Source organism: Erythranthe guttata, chromosome 11 (assembly GCF_056151865.1).
Source record: "Erythranthe guttata isolate IM_541 chromosome 11, IM_541, whole genome shotgun sequence".
Classification (NCBI taxonomy): domain Eukaryota; kingdom Viridiplantae; phylum Streptophyta; class Magnoliopsida; order Lamiales; family Phrymaceae; genus Erythranthe; species Erythranthe guttata.
This window is the reverse complement of record NC_142543.1, coordinates 18644509-18669781: the sequence shown is the minus strand read 5'-3', so window position 1 is coordinate 18669781 and position 25273 is coordinate 18644509. Positions and strand designations below refer to the sequence as shown.

At 34.8% G+C, this 25273-nt stretch overlaps 2 protein-coding genes and 2 pseudogenes across 3 annotated transcripts; 1 reads left to right on the top strand and 3 right to left on the bottom strand.

Annotated features, from left to right (window-relative positions):
* Positions 1–647: 647 nt before the first annotated feature.
* LOC148767154 (uncharacterized) lies at positions 648–1971 on the bottom strand. The gene is made up of 4 exons (XM_088825626.1): positions 1884–1971; positions 1718–1772; positions 1340–1440; positions 648–1167 (listed from the first exon to the last, which is right to left on the bottom strand). Exons 3-4 carry the CDS (start codon positions 1430–1432, stop codon positions 751–753), a joined length of 510 nt encoding a protein of 169 aa, XP_088681752.1. The 5' UTR covers positions 1433–1440; positions 1718–1772; positions 1884–1971; the 3' UTR covers positions 648–750.
* Positions 1972–6568: 4597 nt separating this feature from the next.
* Positions 6569–9692, top strand: LOC148767153 (uncharacterized; annotated as a pseudogene).
* Positions 9693–13216: 3524 nt separating this feature from the next.
* On the bottom strand, positions 13217–14659 carry LOC148767152 (uncharacterized). Its single transcript, XM_088825975.1, has 2 exons — positions 14645–14659; positions 13217–14354 (listed from the first exon to the last, which is right to left on the bottom strand). Exons 1-2 carry the CDS (start codon positions 14657–14659, stop codon positions 13443–13445), a joined length of 927 nt encoding a protein of 308 aa, XP_088682101.1. The 3' UTR covers positions 13217–13442.
* A 151-nt stretch (positions 14660–14810) lies between these two features.
* On the bottom strand, positions 14811–23679 carry LOC148767151 (4-coumarate--CoA ligase-like 1; annotated as a pseudogene). Its single transcript, XR_016034578.1, has 6 exons — positions 23574–23679; positions 15973–16390; positions 15670–15868; positions 15422–15568; positions 15279–15346; positions 14811–15071 (listed from the first exon to the last, which is right to left on the bottom strand). The product of XR_016034578.1 is annotated as a 4-coumarate--CoA ligase-like 1 (transcript).
* Positions 23680–25273: the final 1594 nt, after the last annotated feature.

Sequence of the window (25273 nt, the reverse complement as noted above, 5' to 3'; positions counted from 1 at the left end):
AAGAATAATTTCTATGTGTTTCTTCTATCATTGGCAACATTTTATTTTTTATATTTATAACATTTACTAATTGTTTGACATCTTTAATATATCCTTTTTTTTTTAATGTAATGTGTTCATTATAGCACGGCGAAGTACGTGCATCCAAATCCACATGAAAGAGATCTTTGGGATCTTTAATATGCACTATTTTTTCGTGAACGTGAATATTGTTAATATCCATACTTGGTGCTGAAATAATTTTTCAAGGTTAGCAATTTTGTTCTATTTTCGGTGTTTGGTTGTCGACGTCATGAATTCACCGACATTCGATTTTTCATACAGTGATTGCAGTATTTGATGTTTAGATATGTTGAAGAGAAAGTGGTGCATCCTTTTGGCTCAATATATGCATTCTTTTGGTATGTACTTCCAAACAAAGGCAATAAGGATTTTCTAATAATAATGCATAGCACCTTCGTTTGTTTACTCACTTTGAACATATTTATATTATTTTCTCATGGCTAAATCGTTCTCACTTTCGTTTTCACGTAATATTTTCTTCAAATATACTTATTTTAATGTCACGTGTTGAAGTTATTATTTATTAGACTTTTGAAATATCTTAAAAATGATCTTATTCGTTATTCCTTTCCAATTCCTTCCCGGAGTTGTCGAAAGGACAAATATGAAATTGAATCCAACACTCGGAGAATTAACAAGACACAATTGTTGGAGAATTAACAAGACACAATTGTCAATCATTATTCGCTACACGTTGTGAGGAGTACGATCGATCCAGTTTGTAGGGCATGCAAAATGGGTGCTAGGGTCCATAGTCTCTGTGACCCCAACGGGGGCTACCGTCCAGTCAGGGGGGACCACCGCATACCCACAAGGGACCAACTTATGCCCATGTGGAACAACTGCATCAAACATGCATTGAGGTGTTGCAAGCATTGTAGGACGTGAATCTGATCGACAATCCCTCGGGCTCGGGCTCGGGCTCGGGCTCGGGTTTTGGGGAGGCTCCACAATTGAACCAATAGGAACTTGTTTATAGTCGGGTTGTACAATCGCGTGTCCTGGGGGAATTGGAATGTGATTTACAGGAACTAGAACCACGTTAGCTTCCACAACGGCATAATGTCCTTCAGGTACACGAGTCACTTCCAACACTTGTCCGTTCTTGGAAAACAACAACAATTTACCAAGTCAAGACACATAATCAAGGGGAATAAAACTTTGAAACAAGAAAACAGAACAGAACATAAGACTATGTAAGAATGTGATTGGCAAAATAGGAATTATTTGTAATAAAAAACCATATTAAATGCTAATGGAAAAAAGATTTTTTTACCTGCCTCGTCGTGTTACCAGGAACCAAAGGAACTAGACGATACGCATTGCCAGGATAAACAGGATAAGCATTTACATTCTGATTTGGATCCATCTTTTTGGCTAAGCAAAATGGGAAAAAATAGATAACTACAAGTGGAGGATTGAAATTGAAAACCAATAAAATTCTGAACAGATTCAGTTATGCCATATTATCACTACTCATTCATGATGACATTAAAACAGAAACCCTAAATACAACTGAAAAAACAAACTCAGTTGATTTACAAACGTACTGTGCACACAATGAAATTGAAGAAATTTAATTTCAACTTAATCAATTATTAGCCATAATGACTTACACATAGTACAACAAAAACTTTAGCTCAGAAATACTTACCTAGTGAAATCGATATGAAAAAGGCGAAATTCCACTCCCAAAATCAATCTGAAATCTGGAAAATTTCATCCATAGTTAGAGCAATAAAGAGAAAGTTCAGAAACACTAATTACACACACATTTAAAAAATGGTGTATAGATCGCAATAATTTATTATATTACCCACCTAGTATTGGGAATGTGCTATTCTTCTGCACGGCGCTTGCTCTATAACGTTATTAGGGTTTAGAGATACATGGGCCTGGGACTTTATTTTTTTTGGTATGGACTTAATCTTTAAAAGACCCAGCCCAAATTTATTCTTTATTTGTAATTGTTTTTTCCCTCCAGATTCCGGCATTGTTTTTTTTTTTTTTTTTTTTTTAAATTTGTTTTCCTAAACATTTTTTGACCCCTAAAAACAATGTAATCGTACTGTAGCTGACAGTAATATTAACTATATTACTGTTTAACACAGTAAGTAATATTGTTATATTACTCTTTAACACAGGAATATTAACATAACAAAAATCATTATTATTATTGTGTAATACATTATATTGATATATTGATCGGTTAACAAAGTAAAACATAATAACAACAAAAAGATTAATATTGATGTGTTTGACGGTAATATTACTATCAACCAAATCAATGTTATTTTTTTCTTTTGACTTTCTTACTTTGTTTATTTGTTGACCAATGACAGTAATATTACAATAATATACAGTAATATTATTACGTTGACTCATTAACAACAAATAAATAGAATAAAAAAGCCAAAAAGAAAATAATATTGATGTGGTTGACAGTGATATTATTGTGTTTACAGCACTTTTATTGTCAAAGACATTAATATAATTGTGTTTACAGTAATTTTATTGTCAACGCCGGATACCTGCGGCGATTTCTTTTTAAAAAGAAAGTCAACGCCGGAAACTGGAAATAGGCGGCGAACAACTTAAAAGAAAAAATCAAAATTAGATTTGTGTGGTCAAAATGGATGAAATTGAAGTTAAAATAATCATTTTTTCATAGTAGCCTCGTTAGACCGTACATCTTTCTTGGTATATCCATTTAATAGCTAAGAGCATATACTGAAACATTCTAGAGCTACAAAGATAGTTAGTTATTAAATCGTTAGCACCGCATAATAACATTCCTCCTAGAGTAGTTGTTGATACGAATAAGAGAAATTTTGTTATAGCCATTGTTGTACATTCAATGTACTCTATGGATAGAGGAATACATAGAGTTGAACATAGTAAATAAAAAATTGAAACATTTCGTTGAAATTGTTCGTTTGGAAATTTCCTGAAAAGCTAATTGGTTCACCGATATGGGGCTCAATGGAGCCCTTTTACAAATAATATCTCATGGATTTATTGGTGCTGCACTTTTTTTCTTGGCCGGGACGACGTATGATAGAATACATCATACATGGACGGTAGTTGGAGTCGGCGGCTCTCCTTTGAGATCCCTGGGGAAGAGGATCAAGTTGGCCCTTGCGAACTGCTTGATGCACTATCTCCCTTCAACCCTTTGAGCGAAATGCGGCAAAAGAAAAGGAAGGAAAATCCATGGACCGACCCCATCATCTCCGCCCTGTAGGAACTACGAGATCACCCCAAGGGCGCCTTCGGCATCTATAGTCTTTTCCAATGCAATAAAGTTACATAGTGTTTAATTTTTCTTTGATAAAGGGGTATTTTCCATGGGTTTGCCTTGGTATCGTGTTCATACTCCTCCCATTTTTTCTTTAATTATAAGATCAGCCCTAACACATTCAGCTAATTACATTACCACCCCTTGCAAGGTCTTTTTATTATTATATTATACACCTTTCAATTTTAAATTATTGCTTGATGCACCCATTTTTTCCCCCATTCCCATTATTTCCTCCCATTTTCCTTTAATTATAAAATTAGCACTAACATTTTTGGGTAATTATATTTCCACCCCTGATAAGCCCTTTTTATTATTATATTATCCCAGTAATTTTTAAAATATTGCTTGATGCACCCATTTTTTCCGCCCCTTTTTCTTTAATTATAAAATCAGCCCTAACATATTCAGATAATTACATTACCACCCATTGCAAGGTCTTTTTATTATTATATTGGGCGAATGGCAAAAAGGCCCATCACATGGCACTTAAATGCACATTGGTCCAAAAAAAAAAAAACAGTCTCTCAATTAAACCCATCCCCATGTCTTTAGTCTAAAATACCCTCCATAATATAATTCTTATCAATTCCATCCATTATGCTCTAACTTTCTTAATATTATGCATTGACCCCCGAATTTAAACAAATATATCACATTAACCCCCAAAATATTTTTTTTTTTCAGAAAATAAATTTTTTTCTGAATTTTTTTTTCCGGCCAGATTCCGGCGTTGACTTTTTTTTCGATTTTTTTCTTAGAAAAAAATATTTTAATTAATATTACTGTCTTGGCTACTAAATTACCGATTCAGACAGTAATATTACTGTTTGGGACAGTAATATTACATAAGTAGCCTTTTCCTACATACATCTCATCTTTGGTCAGAACAAATTTATCCGACTTAAAGGTCATCTTAAACCCCTTTTTAATTAGGGTTGATCCAGAAATTAAATTATTTCTAATGTCTGGCACATGCAACACATCATTCAAGGTAACGTCTTTTCCAGAAGTGAACTTTAGGATCACTTGACCTTGTCCTTCAACCATCGAGTAAGTGTCATTTACCATGAAGAGCTTTTGATCGTATTCTAACTTCTTGTAAGAAGAGAACATGCTTTTATCATAGCAGATATGACGAGTAGCCCCCGTGTCTACCCACCAACCTTTACGATCGCTCATAACGTATGCTTCAGTTACAAGGACAATACTCTTGAACTTGTTCGATATTTCGGTCGCACCGACGGTGGCATCATTGATTGAAACCATTTGCACAAATTTATTGAAAAGTGAAATTGAATTTATCCAAAACTTTTAACCTCATAATTTTAGTTTTGGAAAACAATAAACTGAGACAATAAACTCAAGATGTAATATGGTATGCAAAAAATTCAAAAAATTCTCTACGCAATATGGATTCAATACAATAGTTAAAACTAAAATTACTTTCAGACCTTATGCAATTTCTTAAAGCCAGACTTTTGATTCTAATGCAAATTTTATAAAATAATGTGATTGCACACAGAAGTGCTCTTACAAAACAATAATTTTAAAACATAAGCAATCTAAATATTTTGGCATAAAAAATACCTTTTCTACCAATTAGCCCAGTATAGAAGATTTCGGCATAGACATTTACAAATAAACAAATCTTTATATATGTTTACATTTACTGAAACTATGAAATCAATTTTTATTTTATTTTCTTGCCAAATCACACAAGCATATACAATATATACACGCTTATATTGTGAGATAAAACAATCAACGGCCCGCATGGGTGTAGCTCAACTGGTTCCGGAGGTGGTAAGTTGGTGCAAGGTCCTAGGATCGAATCCTGGCAGCCGTAGTGTGGGAATTTCAACTCCAATGAGATTGGTTCCTTGTGGGCACCAGGTCCGAGTCCGCTATCTTAACGGGCCGTTGAGTTACCATGATTTACATTCCTCCATCAATCCTTGTCGGGCCAAGGGATGGGGGCCCTGGGGGCGAGGGATTTCGCCTTTTGGTGCGAGATAAAACAATCAACGTATATTAAATATATAATAAATCAAGTTTAAAAAAAAAACGTATGAACCTCATCACAAGTTTCGAAAATCAGATTTCAATTAACGCAGAACTCATAAAAACTAAATAATAGATATTGTCTTAAGATTGTTGGTATATATATAACAATCTGCGTAAACGAAAAATACTTACTTGTTTGTCGAAAAGAGGAACTGTGAAAACCACGAAGAACGATCGAGGCTTGCCAAAGCAATTCCCTTAAGACAATATTTCCGGGCTGTCAACGGTGCACAGTCTCTTCCCGGTAGTCTCCCAAGGTACAACGATCGGTTGTCGAATATTTGCACAAATATTTGACCCACGACGAACTTGAACAACGAACGGAACTTTGGCGAAGAGAAAGGAAAATTTGAAGAACTATCTCTCAATTGCCGATTAAATTCAGTACAGAATTGGCCAGATTCTGCCTTTATTTATAGGTGATAGAGATTCATTCATAGAGGGTTGCAATGGTTAGAAGAAGAAGCAGAAGGTTGTGTCTGTTCTTTTTACCGAGTTCAAAAAACGTAGGAAAATTAATTGGTCATGGGCCAATTAATTAATTTAGTTTGGGCCAAGTATTTTATTATTTGGATTTTGGTTCAAATATTTTGACTAACTACTAAAGGTCCCCAAAAGTAATATTTGTGGACATCTAAACCCAAACTAGTCCTATCCCTCGATCACACCGAGCGCACATCTTTTGAACTTTAACCATTTAATCAAGACAATTTTCATTCACTTTACTTCATGATTTTGATCAAGTAAATAAATAAAATTAATCTTTACATAATTAAATTAATATTACTCAATATTAATAATTGGAAATCATGAAAATTCCAACATTATGTTCACATGGCTGCTCAGAATCCGCAAAGAAAAGGGAAATAACTTCGAATACAATATCTGGGTTGCTCAATTCTCATCTACAAAAAATCAGTACAAAATGGGGAAGAAAAGAAAAGAAAAAGGTAAATACCTCGCGATAATGAAAAGTGGAGAAGTGAACAAAGTGTTTCTTCAACTGACAACAGCCTCCGTAGTTGCGTGGTTGAATTATTTGTGGTTTCTCCTGCTCCTAGCAAATAACGAAATAAATCAAAAAAAGAAAATAGAGGAGAATCTAGAAACACTCAAAATGGAGTAAATAGGAATAGAGGTATGGACGACATGGTTCGCCGGAACGGCCGTTCCGGAACGGGAACGGTGCCCTCTGTTCCGAAATCCGTAACTAGAACGGTATTTGCATTGGGAATCATCGGAACGCCGAGAAATCGGCGGGATGGGCGAGACGGAGCCACGGAACGGCCCCGACACGGCTGGAACGGTACCGGAACGGCGCCGGACCGGTACAGCAGAAAATAATAATAAAAAAAAACCTAATTTGACTAAAACTAAAGAAAAATAATGACTAATTTGACTTTAAAAAAAAAGGAAAAAAAACATAATTAATATTTCTCTCATGGCCCGTGACTTTTCTACTATTTTTGTTTTTGCTATTTGACTTGTGACTTGTGAATCATTTTTTTGATTCTAATATTTTTAATTATGATGAATTTGATTTTACTATTGGGTGCAGATTTCCACTACTAAATTTACTATAGCATGACAACATATTTCACTACTCTTCTTTTCCTCAATTTTGTTTTTCAAATAAACACTCAATAATACATTACAAATATCCATGCAGAGATTCACATCATCACATGCACTCTAGGCTATAGCCTTTCACATCCATGTCTCCCACAAGCCACAATTCCACTCAATAATAGAACAACTAATAATAATACATAACGTGGATTGATATCAGCTTTTATCTTCAATACATATTATATATAGGGAGGCATTGCAGAGGCATTGGAGAGGCAGAGAGTAAAACAGAAAAATATAAACAAAGTCATTAAGAATAAAATTGAAGTGTTCAATCATCAACTCTTCTCTCCAAGGTACAATTTGATATGTTTGTAGTTTTTTTAATTTATAATTTTATACTTCGCTAAAAGATTGTAGTACATAATTTAATATTTATAGTCATATAGTTTTCGTAATTTATAATTTAATATAGAATATAGATAGTATGAAGAAAGAATAGTTTTATATATTATTAATAATCAATTAATATTTGGTTCTAATTGCACTCTTTTTTTTTCCACAATCATGTAGAATGGGTCCAAAAACTGATATAGGTTGGGATTTCGGCGACATGGTTGGTGAAAATCGAAAGAAAATCAAATGTAAATTTTGTCAAGTAGTTACTACAGGAGGCATAACCAGATTAAAACAACATATCGCTCATATCTCTGGAGAAGTAGAGGCATGTAAAAAGGCTCCGAAAGAAATTTCGATCGCTAATGTTGCGAAAACATCTTCAAGAGAGCAAAATTGCCAGAGAATTAATGAAAAAAAAGAAAAGAAACAACTATAATGTCCATTAGAGAAGAAAGTAGGCACATACATGACGTTGATACTGAAAGTAGCAGCGATAATGATGATGAGCAAGGTTCCCGATATGCAAATAAAGAATATCTATCACAAACGGAGAAGAAGCAATTACGGAATGCAATGAGAGAAAGTCGAAAGCAAGCTTTCGATGAAGAGGAGCGTATGCGATACAATGACGGTATATGAACTTTTATATCCTAGTACATTGTTATACTTGTAAAATATGTCAATTAATTAGTATTATTTAATTGTAGGGCATACTGGTGGTACTTCTCGAGGTCAAACGTCTGGTACGAAACGAGAAATATTATGTAGCTCTAGCGTAAGAGAAGGAACTATGGCGAGGATGCCCCTCACCTTAGAAGAATTGCGGTCAAAGTTCTGAGCCAAACATGCTCATCATCTGGTTGTGAACGAAATTGGAGTACGTGGTCACTAATACATACAAAGATTCGCAATTGATTGACGGTAGCAAAGTTGCATAAGTTAGTGTTTGTTCACTATAATATGCGGCTTAGAGTACGGAAATTGATGTATAAAAGTGAGGAAGATGATTATTATAGTCCCATTGATCTTAATCATGTGTTCCATGATGATGATATCTTGGACGATTGGACCAGAGAGAATGAAGCAGGCGTGTTTGCAGATGATGACTTACAATTGTTAGATGGAGATGTTCGGGGTGCTGAACCAGAAAGTGAAGCTAATGTTCCCAGTCGAGCCAACAAAAGAAATGTGGATCCACGGTCTGCAAAAATGAAAGGAAAAGCCACTACGTCAAAGGGTATATCCACAGATGTTGATACGACTGATGATAGCGATGACACGGGTGATGGAAATGATCAAGAAATCACCGCCAGAAATGAAAAATCACATGGTGGTCAAGGCCACGATGATAGTGGTGCGTCTTGGGCCCAAGGAGGGGAAAATTTTTATGCCACTCAAGACACAGATCATGGATTGAAGAACAATGGCGTTATTTAGCAGGCTTGCAGGGGTTTTTTAGTGCAGATGATCATCATTCAAACCCTCATGAAATGTCTAGGCGATATTGGAATGTGGACGGCCATATGCAAGGTTTGAGCTTATGAGGGAATGAAGGTCAGCCTCGATACGGTTATGGAGTGAGTAATGAGAATTTTGGCTCTCAAAATATGGGATATAATTACGGTCAAAGTTCGTTTGCTTCCCAAGATAGATACCGATATCCATTGCCTTACGGTGCAACTGGTGTTGAACAACATGGTCACCGTTATGGATATTCTGCCAATACTAGTGGCATGCGTGGTGATTTTGAGGATTACACTACACCAAATGAACCATTTTCTAACACCACTATTTTATCATTTCTAACGGATTTACCCGTTAGAAATTGCCAATGGATATATCCGTTAGCAAAATAACTTATGTGTTAGTATTTGTAATAAGTAATTACTATAATCCGGCGCATAACATATACCGCGAGCCTTTATCTAGTGGCATTGGATATAATTACGAGTCCTCCAGAAGCAGAAGTATGAGATATAATGATCCCTATTATGCTTCTTCTGATAGTAGTGGATATCGAGGATTTGGGTACTATCATCATAATCACGAAGCATCTGCACATACCGATTCATCTCATGCGTCAAATGAGCCTCGATATGGACGATTTGGGTCACTTTTACCCAATGATTCTCAAGGAGAAAATATTGAAAACTTTGAACCAGCTCGGCATTCTACGTGGTATTAATAATATTGCTTGTGTTTGTTCATATTATTCGTCCAAGATTGTTTTAATATCTAATTTTGAATTGTAATAATATTTTGCATATTATTGTATTGTAATGTCGTTATTAAAAATATATTTGAAATATATTTTAGTTTTTTAGTAATTAAATTAAAATGTGTCCGTTCCGGCCGCGACGCGACGTTACAATGGAACTGGAACGGCAGTGTCCGCGACAATGCACTGTTCCGTTCCAGCGAACCATGATGGACGAGAAGGGCGGCGCAGTCTACTATTGGATGAAAAATGAGGTGCAAAGTGATAGGGGATAGACATCAGAGAAAGCGGCGGCGGCGGGCGGCAGTCAACAATTGAGGGAGAAAACCTCGAAAAGTAAGGATGAGAGAAAAAAAAAAAGAGAATAAATTGAGGACAAAGCTGGACAGTTGTACATATATATATACTAGGTATGGAGCATCGCGCAAATGGAGGCGCCAGTGCCCAGTTGTTGCTCGGTGTCGATGTGATACGATATATTATTAAATATATCGTTAATATATCGTTTAATTATTAGTTAGTTACTATTTTATTATTAATTAATTATCATAGTATATTTACATTAGATATAGCCGTATGTTAGTTTAGGGTTATGATGATTAGGAGGATTATTAAGTATTTAATTAGTATAGGTAATTATCTTTCCTAGTTAAATTAGGATTCTAGGGTTTTATTATCTTTAAATAGTCGTTTTGTGCTAGGGTTTTATAAGGAAGATAAATAATAAATAAGAGTTTTCTTACGTTTAGTAAAGAAATCTTATGATATTCAAGAGATCGCATCACGGTGCTTGATAGACATATTTGCATAGTTCAAAAAAATTCATTTGTCGTGGAACGCATGTATATGAATTCCAATGGGGTTTTTGAAATATATGAGAGACCAAGGGTGACACCTTAGTGAATAAGAAAGAAATGAAAATATCCAGGACATAGCAAATACCTTAGAGCATCTCCAAGATGTTCTAAAATTTACTATATATTTCCAAATTATACCAATAAACAGTATTTTAGCACATCACTTTTTGTTAGTCACTCCAGTATTGATTGTTAATATTTTAATAAAACCAGATTTTTTTTTTCAAAAAAAAATCACCCAACTTTTAATACATCACATTTGTCTCACCAACCCACTCACAACAATATTATATTTATTTAAATATAGTTATTCTGCAAAAGTAATTTTAGCATTTCTTTTTGACTTGTCAAATTTAGCCCATGTTATAAAATTGAACATAGTTGGAGCATTTTTTTGTAAAAAAATTGACAAATATTGTATATTATAACATATAGCACATCTATTGGAGATGCTCTTAGTTAGATGCACCAAATTGTATCAAATCAAAGGGAAAACGGCTAAATATCCACCGCCAACACCTATTAACAAATTGAGGCAAAATTCTGACGATCACCAGATGTAACAACATATTTAAACCACCAGTTACGATCCATCAAAACGAAACAAAAATTACACGGAGACAATAAAGGCTTCATCAAGCGACAACAATATTTTGGGTAAAACGATGCTAATTTTTTAGCCCGCTATTAAGAAAATAGGCTCGCAACATGGTGCAAAAGATGAATTGTTCATACATGATGATTATTTTGCCATGTGTTTCTTGTAAGTACATAATTTTAGAGAATTTATGCACGACATACAAAATTTCCATGGTCAATAGAAGTACCAGCAGAAACGAAAAAGCAAAGCCTCGACCACAACCAGCGTTACGGTCATTCATTGGGCCTCATATACTTCATCTAATGCTAGGAAATACTCCCCCAGGAGTTTGTCAATGATCTCCCAATAATTTCCCTCATTGAACAACAGCTTCCCAACTTCCATATCTTTTTATCTACATACACAATTGTCGATCGACCAATTAATTTGCAGTTCAAATATCTACTCTAATATACATAGAATCAATGTAAATCAACAACTATGTCATACTCTGAATTTTCATAAATGTATCATTGTTGCGCTAAATACCTAACACGCAAGTGCACGTATCGCGAACAAGTAGTAAAAGTGGACTCGTGAGAGTCGGATGTCGATCCCACATGGAATACTCAAATTACCTAATCCTAAATACCAAATTCTAACAATTATGATTTTTATTCAGCCTACGCAGGGTTGTCCAATTTAATCAAATAATAATTAAACTAATTATGAAAGCAAATAAATACGAGAAAATATCAATTAAAACGGACCTAGGATTTTATCTTCCCCTATACGATAATTCAACACCCAATAAAACTTCTATCATGCAAGTTACGATTCCTGATTATTAACTCGAGACACTAAATTACTCATAACCCGTTGTCGCGTGTATTATGAGTCTATTATTCATAAACAGTTCACTATATGTCTATGCAAACCAATTATGAATAAAACATTAACTACAGGTCTGGTAAACGGCTACCTAAGGTGATATATATATGTCTACAATAACACATGCAATTAACACACTAATCCGGTGAGAACTACTCGAAGGCTCTTCTATCCTTGTTATAATTATTAAAACGATTTGTCGATTCAATTCTAACAATAACACATAGCAACATAAATTGAAAACTTAGCTACTCATGTTCTCTACGAAAAACATAATAAAAGTATTAGAAGACATAGATTTAGAAAAGATAGATGATAGAAGAATTATGATGAAGATTCGTCAGGTCTTCATCTTCGATTCTCCGTTCTATCACTCCTCTTGCTCTGAGATTGTGTCAAAAGTCCCCAATTTTGTACTTGTCTTTGCCCTTAAATAGATGCCCCAACTTGGTAGAAGATTCGAGTTTTCTTGTGTGATTAAAACTCCAAAATTGCTTCCAGCGTGTTTTCGCGCAGACGCGCGAGAATCAGTGCAATTCTCACACGGTTGTCTCAAATATCGAAGCTTTCTGCCCAAATTCTGCAGTTGGCACATTCGTGCCAGAAATAGGCTATTTTCACACAGCCGTGCCATATTAATTTTCAGCCTCCGATTGTTTTTTTCCGTTTTTGCCCGCTTTTGACCCCTTTTTGCTTGTTTCATCCTTGAAACTTCTGAATCTTCAAATTGTACCTAAAATACAATAAACCACTCATTAAGCACCATTAAATCAATAAAAATATACAAAAATCCTCGTAAAAAAATATATATTGAGTGTAAAATGTACACTCAACAATCATCAAACAACAAAACCCGTTATGAAAGGTGAAAAGGGGGCAAGGGATACAATTCCGATAACATTCAAGTACTTGTTAGGACCGATATTTTGAATTTGTAAATCAGAAGGTACGTATGAGCACATACCTTCTTTATTAAGAAAAAAAGCAGCACCAGGTTCTTGTAATCCTCTCCTGAGGTAATGTGCAATTTGGACACACTGTCTCAACAGACGGACTAGCGATAAATTGACGAAAATAACCGAAAATGTTAAATTATTCAACATAATGGACCAAATGTTTTTTAGTTAACACAGGAAACCAAATGTGAAATGGATACAAACTTGAGGGATGAAAACTGTATATTTCCCTTTGAATAATCAACAACAACATTTGAGCTGTCCCCTCTCTAACATCATTTGCCCTATTTGAGTTTTTTTTCCCCACACAATAGCCACTAAACAAATATTATAGCATCAAAACAAACACTCCACCACAACATTGATGAATTTCAAATGTTAATACAATGAAACCTAAGTAAGAAAAACATACAACGTAAATGCAAACCTAAAACACTAGAAAACCTAAATGCAACACAAATCCAAATCCAAATCCACTAAATTTAATTTCAATTCAACCCCCAAAAAAGAAAAAACAAGTCACAAACAACCTTAAAATGTCATTTTAGTTTCTTTCTCTTGTCATTTGAGTCACACCTCTCTTTTCCATATTCGCAGGTAACGGGGCAGAAAACACGAACTCATCACTGCCTTCCTCTTCGTAATCGTACCTCTTCCTCTCAAAATTACCTCCACTAGTTGAATAAATTCGCGATTCTTTTCCACCGTCATTTTCCAACCGATCTTCTTCTTCTTCTTCATCATCATCTTTAGAAGATACTCCAATTTCTCGACTAAAATCTTCATCTTCAGCATCAACCGAACTATTCCTATCATTGCTCTCGTAACAATAATCTTCAAGAATCGGCTCGTGGGCTTTCCTCAACACCCTATAAACCTTCCCATTCTCCGCAAAGCTCACATTTTTCTTCACTTTCGGGTGGACCCCACCACGCTGCTTCAGCAACCCCGCGCGATTTCTTGTAGTAAATTTGTTGCTAGGTTTTTCGGTGACTTCGCATTGCTCTTCTTCTTCTTCTTCTTCTTCTTCTTCTTCTTCTTCTTCATTGAGCTCCTCGGCTAGTTTATCGATTCTTGAAACCAGAGCCTTCAGTTTCTCCATTTGAACTCTTTTTTGTCCTCCGTGTCTCACATTGTTAGTTTTCCTTACACTATCGGAAACAACGGATGTCACATTCACCCTTCTTGAGAGTGAAAGCCCCCTCCTTTGTAGATAAACCCCATCGATAAAATCGAAGAATTTATTCAAATCTCTAAGAACAAGTGAAAGATGGTGAAGATTTGCTGCATTGGAGCAGGGTATGTGGGAGGCCCAACCATGGCAGTGATAGCACTCAAGTGCCCCTCGATCGAAGTGGCAGTTGTTGACATTTTTGTCCCTCGTATCAGTGCATGGAACAGCGACCAGCTCCCTATCTACGAGCCAGGTCTCGATGAATTTCTTTACTTTAATTTGCTATTTTATTATTGCATTAAAAAATGCAGATTAGAGTAAGATGAAATCGGTTTTTATAGTTAGTTAAGTTATCGAACTTAGGTGGTGTTTGTAAGAACTTTTGGAAATAAATTCTGAGCTTTTTTACGGTTATAATCTAATTTTAGATTTTTGCAAAAGTAGATTTTGCTTTTACTTCTCTTTTTGCTTTCGCGTTTCTAAAAATAAGCACTTCCTTTTCTTTTCAACGTAATCGTGTAGTCCTGCTAACACCGAGTAGGCTCGTTGATTCAATGAAATCTCTAAATTGCCATTGCATCTATCATTTACCAAGATTGCATTTGAAATATAACAATTCAAACTAAAGATTCCAATTCCATCATACCAAAATTCCCTGAATTTATTTAGATATATTTATTGTTTATTTCTCGAAAAAACAAACAAACCAAACAATATAGAGAACATGAAATTGAAAAGAAAAAACATTAATTAATCACCATTAGTATAAAGGTTGACCAAAATTAAAGCTTTTTGACCATATTGTCCTTGATAAGTCTCCTCATAATCTTGCCAGAGGGTGATTTGGGAATAACATCAACAAATTGCAATAGTCTCACTTTCTTATAGCTTGCAACATTTGATGAAATATATTCCATTATATCTTCTTCACTTTCTTTTGCCTTTGAATTTATTACCACACATGCTGCTGGTATTTCACCTGCTTCTTCATCCGGTAGTCTACAAAATTCCGTGAAAAATCGGAAAAATAAAAATTCCGAATTTTGTCGATTTCGATTCCAAATTATCTTAGTACGGATGAAAAAAATTAATTTTTTTTTCCGAAATCCTGATTCTAATATTTTTCGGAAAAAACGTAAAATCTAAATTCGGACCCGATTTTAATTTATGAAAAAAAAATTTAAAGACAAGATGGTTTCGATTTACCCCACAACAGCAGCATCTTCAACTGAAGGATGAGTCAAAAGGATTGCCTCCAATTCAGCTGGAGCAACCTGTCAAATAATATTATTATTATTAATCAAAAAAATATATTTCCTCAAAAAAAATATTAAATTAAATGTTATTACCTGAAAACCTTTGTATTTAATCAGTTCTTTAATTCGATCAACGAGAAATAAATCTCCATCATCGTCTATGTAACCGATATCCCCCGTGTGAAGCCAACCATCTTTGTCTATGGTGAGACTTGTCTCATACTTCATTCTTGTGGTAGCCTGATTTTATTTTATTACATCATTAAAAATTTATTATTTTAATTATAATTTTTTGAATTTTTTTTTGAATTAAATGAGTGAGCAAAGATAAAATTACTGACCTTTCATCACACATTGGCTCCTAACACAAATCTCTCCAGGGGTATTTTCGGGAAGCGAATTTCCCTTCTCGGGATCGACGAATTTAACTTCCAAATTAGGAAGAATAAATCCAACTGAATTTCTCTTTGCAATGCAATGCCCTTTGCTTGGATCACCATGTGTTAGTGTAATGCAGCTATGTTCTGTCATTCCATATGCCTAACAAATTTAAGAAAAACAAAAAAATTAAATATTAAATATATTTTCAAGATTCTTTAATTTATTATTTTCTTTTTTTGAAAAAAATGTTCGATTATTTTTACCTCTTGGACTTCGACTCCGGGGAATTTCTTCTCGAACTCATTGAGAATTTCGGGTATGGAGCAGCAGCTGTCATAATAGACCTAAGTTTCAACTTACTTGGATCAAATTCATCGACTATCGGATTTTTGACCAACCCTAATATAATCGGCGGTACTATCGGGGCAAACGTGACTTCATGAGTGATTAGTGCTCCGAGGAATAACCGGAGCTCGTACCGCTGCATCACCACCACCTTCCCCTTGTTTTTTATGGTGGCGCAGCATATCCCGGTGAGCCCGTATATGTGGAAAAACGGTATCAAACCGAGTATGGTGACCTGTCCGATTAACTCCGGGCCCACGCTGAAGAGGATTGAGCATAGATTCGCCACTAAGTTGCGGTGAGTCAGCATCACCCCCTTCGACAGCCCCGTTGTGCCTTGAAATCAAGAAAATTTTAAATATATTTACTATTTAGCCTCTTTTTTTTTCTCGTGTTACTCTTAAGTTCGATCGACTAAATATTAATAACTAGTACAAAATTTGGGGGGAAAAAATATTGAAGCATGCAATTAAATTCACTATGCAATAAAATTATTAAAGTTTGGGATTTCATGTGCTATATATATATATATATATATATATATATATATATATATCAGTGTTCTAAATATCAGTTGTGGCGGCCGATATATCGGCCGCTATATCGATGGCGGGCATAAACCTTTACGATATTTGTGTGGAGGTTTTAGGAATCGGTTTTTGACGGTGAGGCGGTCTGAGGCGATTTGTGGCGGGTCAAACCGATATATCGGGTCAAATTTCGAGCAATATATCGGTTTCAAATTTAATTATTTAATTTTTTTAATTAAAAGGAAAATATGGTTTTTACTTTTTATTTTTTTCAATCCCAATAAATTATCTCTTTCAATCAAAACCAAACTCACCAACACGGGTTATAACTTCTAAAAATATATAAAGTCACCAAAACGGGTTAGAATATATAAACGATGGGGAGAGAATCATGCTTAAATATTTTTTTATATGTTTTAAGTATTTACAAATAATATTTAGAAATATATTACACTAATTCTAAAAACCAATTTATTTCCGATATATCTCTGATAAATCACCGCCACGCCGATTTATCGTGTGGCGGTCCCTAACCGCCTCGGACCCGATAACCGATATTTAGAATCTTGATATATATACATATATATTATTATATTTCCATTATTTTTTAGTTCGACGAACCGGAAAGGAATTGTTTCCAAATCGGAATTTTTTAGTTCGATTTTTTTTATTTTTTATAATGTACTCTCTGAATTATGATAAAAAAAATTTAGAGCCCGGTCGCCTAAGCTTATTTCAAATAGTTGAAAAGTGGATATATATATATATCTTATTTTTATAATTTATTTTTAATGTGTTTGGATAATGAATTTATAAACTAGTTTAATTCATTATAAGATCTTAAATAAAATGTGAGCTAAAAGTATTTTCTGAAAAAGCTCTTTGACAGCTTATTTTTAATTTTTAAGATCTTTTTAAAACAAATTACGAAACACTTTAAAAGAGTTTATAAGCTCTTAGACATCTTGTAAGTTTTTTCTAAAAGCTTATAAGCCTAGCCAATCATTCTCTTATCCGATGAGATGATATATTTAAACACAAAAGGTTGGAGTTTAAAACTAAACAAAAACATATTTTATAATGGGATTCAAATCCAAAAATTTAATTACATGTAACTTCGAAAGATTAAGAAAATACAAAAGTAAATTTAAAAAGAAAACCCTAGCCTCACCATTTTTTTTATCAACTCTAGTACTAATTAATAATGCAACAAATCACTATCAATAATGTCAAAATAGAGCTAAATCTCTATAAAGTAATAGAGAAATTGATTGAGATTAGCAAAATTTTGTTAATTTAACGAATTTATTAGTACTATATTTAATCAAATAATCAATATTTTGCAGCTAGTTATAGCCACCATGGTTCAAAACTTAATTATGCCACGTGTTTGCATGACTAATGCACGTGGTTGCATTAACACAATTAAATATTAAGAACGTAATCGCAATAGTCAAACTTTGCCCAAAAGTTGTCTTTCCAACTCATTTGTCTCGGATCCACCATTAGGGTTGCCCAATTAATTTCTTTGCACCAACTTACCATCTCCGGAACCAGTAGAGCTACACCCATGCGGGCTGTTTAATTAATTTCTTGATTCAACATTAAATTGTTAATCCCTTTTCCCCATCACATATTATTATATTATTATTATTACTAAATAAATGTACAAATTAAAATCCTAGATGAGTACTATGTACTTCACATAGTACTTAGTTCTAACTCAAAAAATATTGTACTTGATTAAGCCGGTAAACATATGTAGGAATGTTTAGAAAACAATTTGAAGTACACTTAAACCTCTATAATTATTATGGTCGGGATTCAACTAACTAGTAAAATATTAAATTATCGAACTAATAATGTAATACGTTTTACTGAGTCGAGACCGAGAGAGGTTATTATTTAAGTTAGGTTACATTATATTGCACGATGTACAAAATTATATCAAGATTACATCATATGAAAATATGTGTACCAATTTTCTTAGGAGTTTCGCTCTCAATCAAATCGCATCATAGGCGATACCAATATAAGACGAGGTAGGTTGTTGAAAATTTTAATAGTAATTAATATATATGTTTTCCTATGCGATGGATGGAATATTATCATTTCAATTAAATTGATAAAAAAAAAATCTATACATGACAATTATACTTATAATAAGAAATAAACAAATTGCAAAAATAGGAAATAATGGCCAAAAAATCGGAGCTAGATCTATAGTATATTCGGTTCTTGGTTTTGTAGTGGATTATGATTGAATAATAATCTTCTCGATTAGCTAGGCTAGAGGATTAGGAGCCGAAAAATTGGAAATAAAATTATTTTAAATAATTACAAAAATGCAATTAGGATTTTTCGATTGACCTATCGTTAATTCCTTTTATATATAAGATCAAATATACAAAATTATATATATATTTTTTTAAATGTATAGGGTGGAATAAGTGATGAAGCAGAGGGATAAGATATGATGAAAGGCAGGCAGAGATAATTGCATATGGGCCGATGTGAAATGACACACACACACACACACACACACACACACACACAGTCACTCTCTTTTTCGGTTCATCATAAAACGTTATCGTTTTGTTGATCTCCATTGCAATTTGCATGCATCAATCCCATGTGCTTTTATTTCTTTCACTTTAATTTGTTTTTATATATTCCTTTTGTTTTTAGGTGTACACTTGCACTATTTCATTAACTATTTTTCCCCACCTAGGGTTGATTGAGTTTGAAAAGATTCGATTTACGAGCTTGATGAGCTGGTTCGACAAAAAAAAAAAAAGAAAAAAGAAAAAGAAAAAAGATTAGAGTTTGATTTAGAGTTTTTGAGCCCGAGTTCACTTCTGATTGTTCATAACTCATAAGTTTATGATTCCGCTCCCCCCCTAGGGTTAATTGAGTTTGAGAAGATTAGATTTACGAGTTTGATGAGATGGTTCAACAGAATTTGGAGTTCGATTTCAAGTTTTTTTGAGCTCGAGTTTCACGTCTAATTGTTTATAAGTTTAACTCTAATGACTGCATGTTATGTATTTTTAATTTTGCCAAATTCTAACTCGAAAAGATTAAAATCTTGTCTAAAGTCAAAATGGTATTAACAAAATTGAAACAACATTTAGCATTTCTGATCTTTAAACTGTCATGCTAATTGATAACAAAAAATGAGTTTTGCTAAATTTGTTCTTATTACAAGAAAATGATTTCTATCAATTCGTACTCCCTCATTTCTCCCCCATGGAATTGAAAATATAAATATACATATTACTATTTTTTTTTCTTAAATAGTACAAGAGTACAGAGAACACGATGAAGCTACAGTAAAACCTCAATCAATTAATACTCGATAAATTAATAAGTATAGTGGCTGATCCAATTGTCAACTAGTGTTCCTTTGATATATAGGGTAAATTACAATCACCCATAAGGTATGGTCAAATTACAAAACCCCCCCTTTAAATTACAACCTTCCCCCTCAACTATAAATCATTTACACGTCCGCCCTTGTGGTATCAAATTCAGTGGAATTTTCTATATTATATGCAATATTATTACTTTTGTACCCGTTTTATCCCATTCGAGCTCCACATTTTGAAGCAAGATGATCATAAGATGTGTTTTTTGGCTTGTATATATCAGATTGTGGTGCACCAAAAACTGCATTTTTACACAAAACGAGTACAAATTAGATCACATTCCACATAATCTAGATGATTATGTTGAATTTTGACACCATAAGGTGGAGGTGTAAGAAGATTCATAGTTAAGGGGTAGATGTAATTATCCAAATAAGAGGGGTTTTTTCGTCATTTGACCATACCTCCGGGGTGGTTGTAATTTACCCTAATATATATATAATATTTTTTCTAATTCTTTGATTTCCTAAATAATCTATTCATAAGGCTTGAAATATTATTTAAATGAGATATCATTTAAATGTTCATGCTAATTAGTTGATTAGTTAATTACACTAGATTGGGTACAGTTGCTGGGTCTTATGATTTATTAAAATTTTATATGGGCCTATCAATGCACGGTTCATAATATATGGGCCAAACATTGACTTGTCCAAATCTCACAAACAAGCGTTCTTCTTAAATGGGTAAATTACGAAAACCGCCCTGAACTTAGGTTGAATTACGAAAAATACTCCCACCTATCTAAATGCTGAAATTCCTCCGATGTTTATTTTCGTCTTACACCGATCCCCTTAATGTATGATTTTCCATGAAATCCTTTTGATTTGACGGAATATTCCCCAAAAAATGTCGATTCTATTCTTGCAGACTTGTCATTTCTTTATGCTACTTTCTAAGGACAAAAATTATACCAATGCGGTCTGTACATTGAGTTTTTATTCCTCTTAGATAACGCATTCACAACTTTTTAATATTACCATTATCCCTTCGAGGGTAATTTTTGTTCTTCAAAAAGTAACACAAAGAAATGCAACGTCTGTAAATGTAGAATTGACATTTTTTGGGGAAACATTCCATTACTCAAAAAGATTCCGTGAAAAATTACACAGTAAGGGGGTCGGTGTAAGATAAAAACAAACATCGAGAGAATTTTTGTAATTACTGAAAGGTAGAGATGTTTTTGGTAATTTAACTTAAGTGTAGGGAACTTTTCGTAATTTACCTTTGTAAAATTGATTATATTGTAAGAACATAAATCTAGAAAATTTTAGCCTTATTTATGGATGGCAATGGGTAAAGGTTTGCCGGGTTTTAGAATTGGATGTTTGTCGGTCGGGCTATAGATCTTATTGGAATTGATCCATAATTGACCCATATATTATATTCAATAATTAATTTATATATACAAATTAGACTTTCAAATTTTTTTCGTGTCTATTCTCATTTGTCCATTTTTCACCGTTTCATTTTTTCAAATGTCATTTCTCGTAAGTATTATTTATCACTTGTCGTCCACCGTTAGCCATCTTGTATTTTGAACTTTATTTATTGTAAAAGTTAAATATAATGAATTATATAATTTTATTATTCACTTTATATCAATTGTAGAGGTTTTTTAAAATACTGCATTTTAATTTTAAGATTCTTTTTGTAAATATACAAGCGAAATATTTTGAAAGTTAAATTTTTTTTTTTTTTTTTTTTTTTTTTATGTAAACGGGTTTGACGAGTCAGAACCGTATAATTCGAGCATGCATTGGGAGGGGTTTAAGTCTAGGCTAAAATAGATTGGGGTGGGCTGAATTTTATATATTTTTCGTGGGTAAGATCTCGGATTTAGACAAACCCGCCCCAGAACCGACCCCTGCCACCCCTAGCCTTATTCCATAATGAAATTTTATATTTGTTATATTTAGTGGGAAATAAATTTAAAAAAAAATCTCTGTTCATATACGATTTAAGTGCTATATAACAACAAATTTTATTTTCAAATTATTGCTAAAAGTACATTTTGTCACCATCTCTACATTATAAATTGTCACTTCTCAAAATACAAAAGAAACAATACTATCTTTCTGAATTTGTTCTTCCAAAATAAAATGAAAATTAAGGCCCGAAATCGAGCCAAACACAACCATAATTATTTTGATATTATGTGTAATTTTTGGAAAAAAAAAATTGAAACTCTTGGAATTATTTTCAAAAATTAAAGTCGGATCGAAAATTATAGCCTTTTAGTTATATTCCAATTTCAAACAAAAAAAATATCGGAAAAATCAGAGTCATAATGAAAATGATTGTTCGAAGATCGGAAATTTTCGGATCGAAATCGGTGGAAATCGGAAAATTCGTTCCAATTTCCACCACTAATTATAACCATAAGAGTTGTTTAATTTACTGAAAAATCTTTAATTTTTAATGTTTGAGACAAACTGAAATTATAGCGGGTTTGGTATTGATATTCTAGAAGCTCCCGGAGCAACGGCAGAAAGCTACTGCAATAGCAAGCACCTATTAAGGTGATGATAATTACAATATTGTCCCCGTTTTACTTTGTCACCTAGATTGCTATTATTTGCACACACGACCCTTTGGAATCTGTTAATTGCTTTTCTGGCAACATAGGTATTTCTCTTTTCCCAACTAATTGTAATTGTCATTATGTTAGGGGCCAAGTTTACCTTGCACCCCTAAATTATGGGGTGTGTCGCAAACACACCTCTCAATTACGAAACGTACTAAATACCCCATTATATTATTTGGTCAAACGTATATCGTAATTGTAATGTCCAATTACAAGTTTACCTTTAACTTTAGTTTATGGGAAATATATGTGACCTTTAATACTTTGAAATATTTCAGTCAAAATAAAAAGGTAAATTACAACAATCCTCTGAGGTATGGTAAAATTACGAAAAAACCCCTCATGTTTGAATGATTACATCTACCTCCCTTAACTATGAATCTTCTTACACCTCCACCCTTATGGTGTCAAATTCAACATAATCATCTAGATTCTGTAGAATGTGATCTAATTTGGAAATTATGACATGCTTTTTGATGATTTATTTTCACCAATCAATTTGCCACATAGGATGAAATTGAATACATGTCATCAATTGAAATTGCCAAATGTCAAGCAATTGAGGGTGAAATTCAACTTTTATATATTATATAGATTATTATTTAACTAATGTTGCTTATAATTATAATAAATATTTTAATGTTTGATCGTTATTTTATATTTGTGTATGAAGAGGGATAGTGATCCGTTCGAAAGAAACACGATTCCAGGTCTTCTTTGCAGAGGTTAATGACCCTGCAAGGAAAGAAACCGGAATGACGCCGGAGTTAGCACTCCAACGGTCAAGCCAGTGAAGGCTCACGTGTCATCTCGAAGGTTGATTATTAAGCTTATGTATTGTTTATAAAAATGAATGTATCTCAAGAAAAAACATGTCCCTTGGGTGGGCTTTATACCTCCTTTTATATACCTTAGCAGGCCCATACTTCCTAGGCCTCAAATCTCAGCCGAATCGGTCATATAGTGTACTTTACCTGCTAGAGGACAGGTGGCCCGGATCATGATGACTCTCCCAGTAGTCAGTCCCAGGCGCGTTAGGTACCTTCGACTTTTCTCCGTTTTCCGGCCGCACCTAGTCATTCGGGCATTAAATGCTACTGTCAGAGCTTTTAATGCGTTGTTGGGACGTTGTCAGAGCATTTATGTCTTCCTTCCCGTGCTTGCCGTGGCTCTCCGGTTTTTCTCGAGTGACGTTGGTCTGCTCGGAACCCGGTCTCCTCCTTTGTCGTCGCCCGAGCGAGCGGGGGTGGGTTTTAAGGACTGGGCTTTCCTTCCTTGGGCCGTCCTTATCCAGCTAAACTATTCTTTAGTTCGTCCGGGCTTTCGTTGGTGGGCCTTCTGCTTTGGGCTTCTTAGTCCGGTAATTGGTCCGGATCAATTAGTCCCCCACTCCGGGTGCCATAGTCCTGTGCAGGTCTTGGAGCCCAGAGTTCGTGCCATTCCGAATGACCCCCCTATGGGTGCCCGACCCCTTCGCCAACCTTATCTCTTCGAGAGACCCCTCGTTTCCTGCACTCCCTGCACGTTTATCTAGGTAACTACTGCCCACGTGGGCGACTCCTCATTTTTCGTGTGCCTTTATTGCTAACGTCCCCTCGACTAGCTCCGTACCTTTTTAGCTTTTAACCCATCCCCCTTTTCACTTCCTTTTGATTCTTGCGCTGCCCCTCCTTTCTCTTTCTTTCTTCCTTGATAATGCGAGTTTGTTTCACCAGGTATTCCTCTGTCTCTTCTTTTCTTTTTCTTTTAATTCGTCCGATTATGGTTTTCTGAAGCGCCTCCACCTCCTCTTCTGAGAGGAATGATTCTGTTGCTGCCCCTGTCCAGCCAACGCGGCTCAGGCAGCGACGGCCGGCCTCGAAAAAGGGGGCGGCTCCCTCTTCTTCGAAGGCCGGAAAGAAGAAGGCGGTAGAGAAACCCCTTCATTTGTTAGTTGACAAATTTGATATCGAAGCCCTTTATGCTACCCAGGGGGTAGATTCCTCGTTTCACATGATCGTTCCCTCTCGTTCCCAAACTCCCTCCGAGCCTCCCTCCGGGTATCTCACTTGGTACCTTGACCAGTTCAAGGCCGGTTTATCGCTATCCCTTCATCCGTTCTATGTCGAGGTCAGCCGTTTGTATAGAGTTCCCCTTCACCTTTTCCACCCTAATGCGGTGAATTTCATGTCCTGTTTTTACATCGTGTGTGTCGGCACCAGCGTCGATCCTCGTCCAGAGTTGTTCTTTACCCTTTTTACCCACAACCGGTCGCCCTCGGGCTATTATCACCTGTCTTCTCGTGTCGGCCGCCTTTTTGCTCGCTTAGTGACGAAGATTGATTCGTGGCAGCGGTGATTTTTCTTCGTTCGCCTCCCCGACCGGTTGGCCTTTCGATCCCATGCCCCCCCTCAAGTCCCCAAAGCGCGCTGCTCTAAGCGCTAACTTTGACGAGGAGATCGCCGGCTTGCTCGCCCGAGTTCGCCCGAGTGCTTGGAACGTTGAGAAGATTGTCACCACTATTCCTCTTTTTTCCCGTGCTGGCCTTTGGCGGGTACCTTCCTTCGATCGTCGTCCCTGGGGTATACGCTCATACACTCCTTTTTGCTCCGCTTTCTTTTAGTCTCCACGGCTTGCCCAGCTATCGGGCATTCGATTATATTTTCTTATTTCGTGTTCTATTATTATTAATTTT

Bases quoted from the DNA above. Each gene is read 5' to 3' on its own strand.
- LOC148767154 (XM_088825626.1), bottom strand. From the start codon at position 1,432: ATGGATCCAAATCAGAATGTAAATGCTTATCCTGTTTATCCTGGCAAT. The intron at 1,168-1,339 runs GTAAAAAAATCT...TTGTTTTCCAAG, and splicing joins CTGGTAACACGACGAGGCAG to AACGGACAAGTGTTGGAAGT.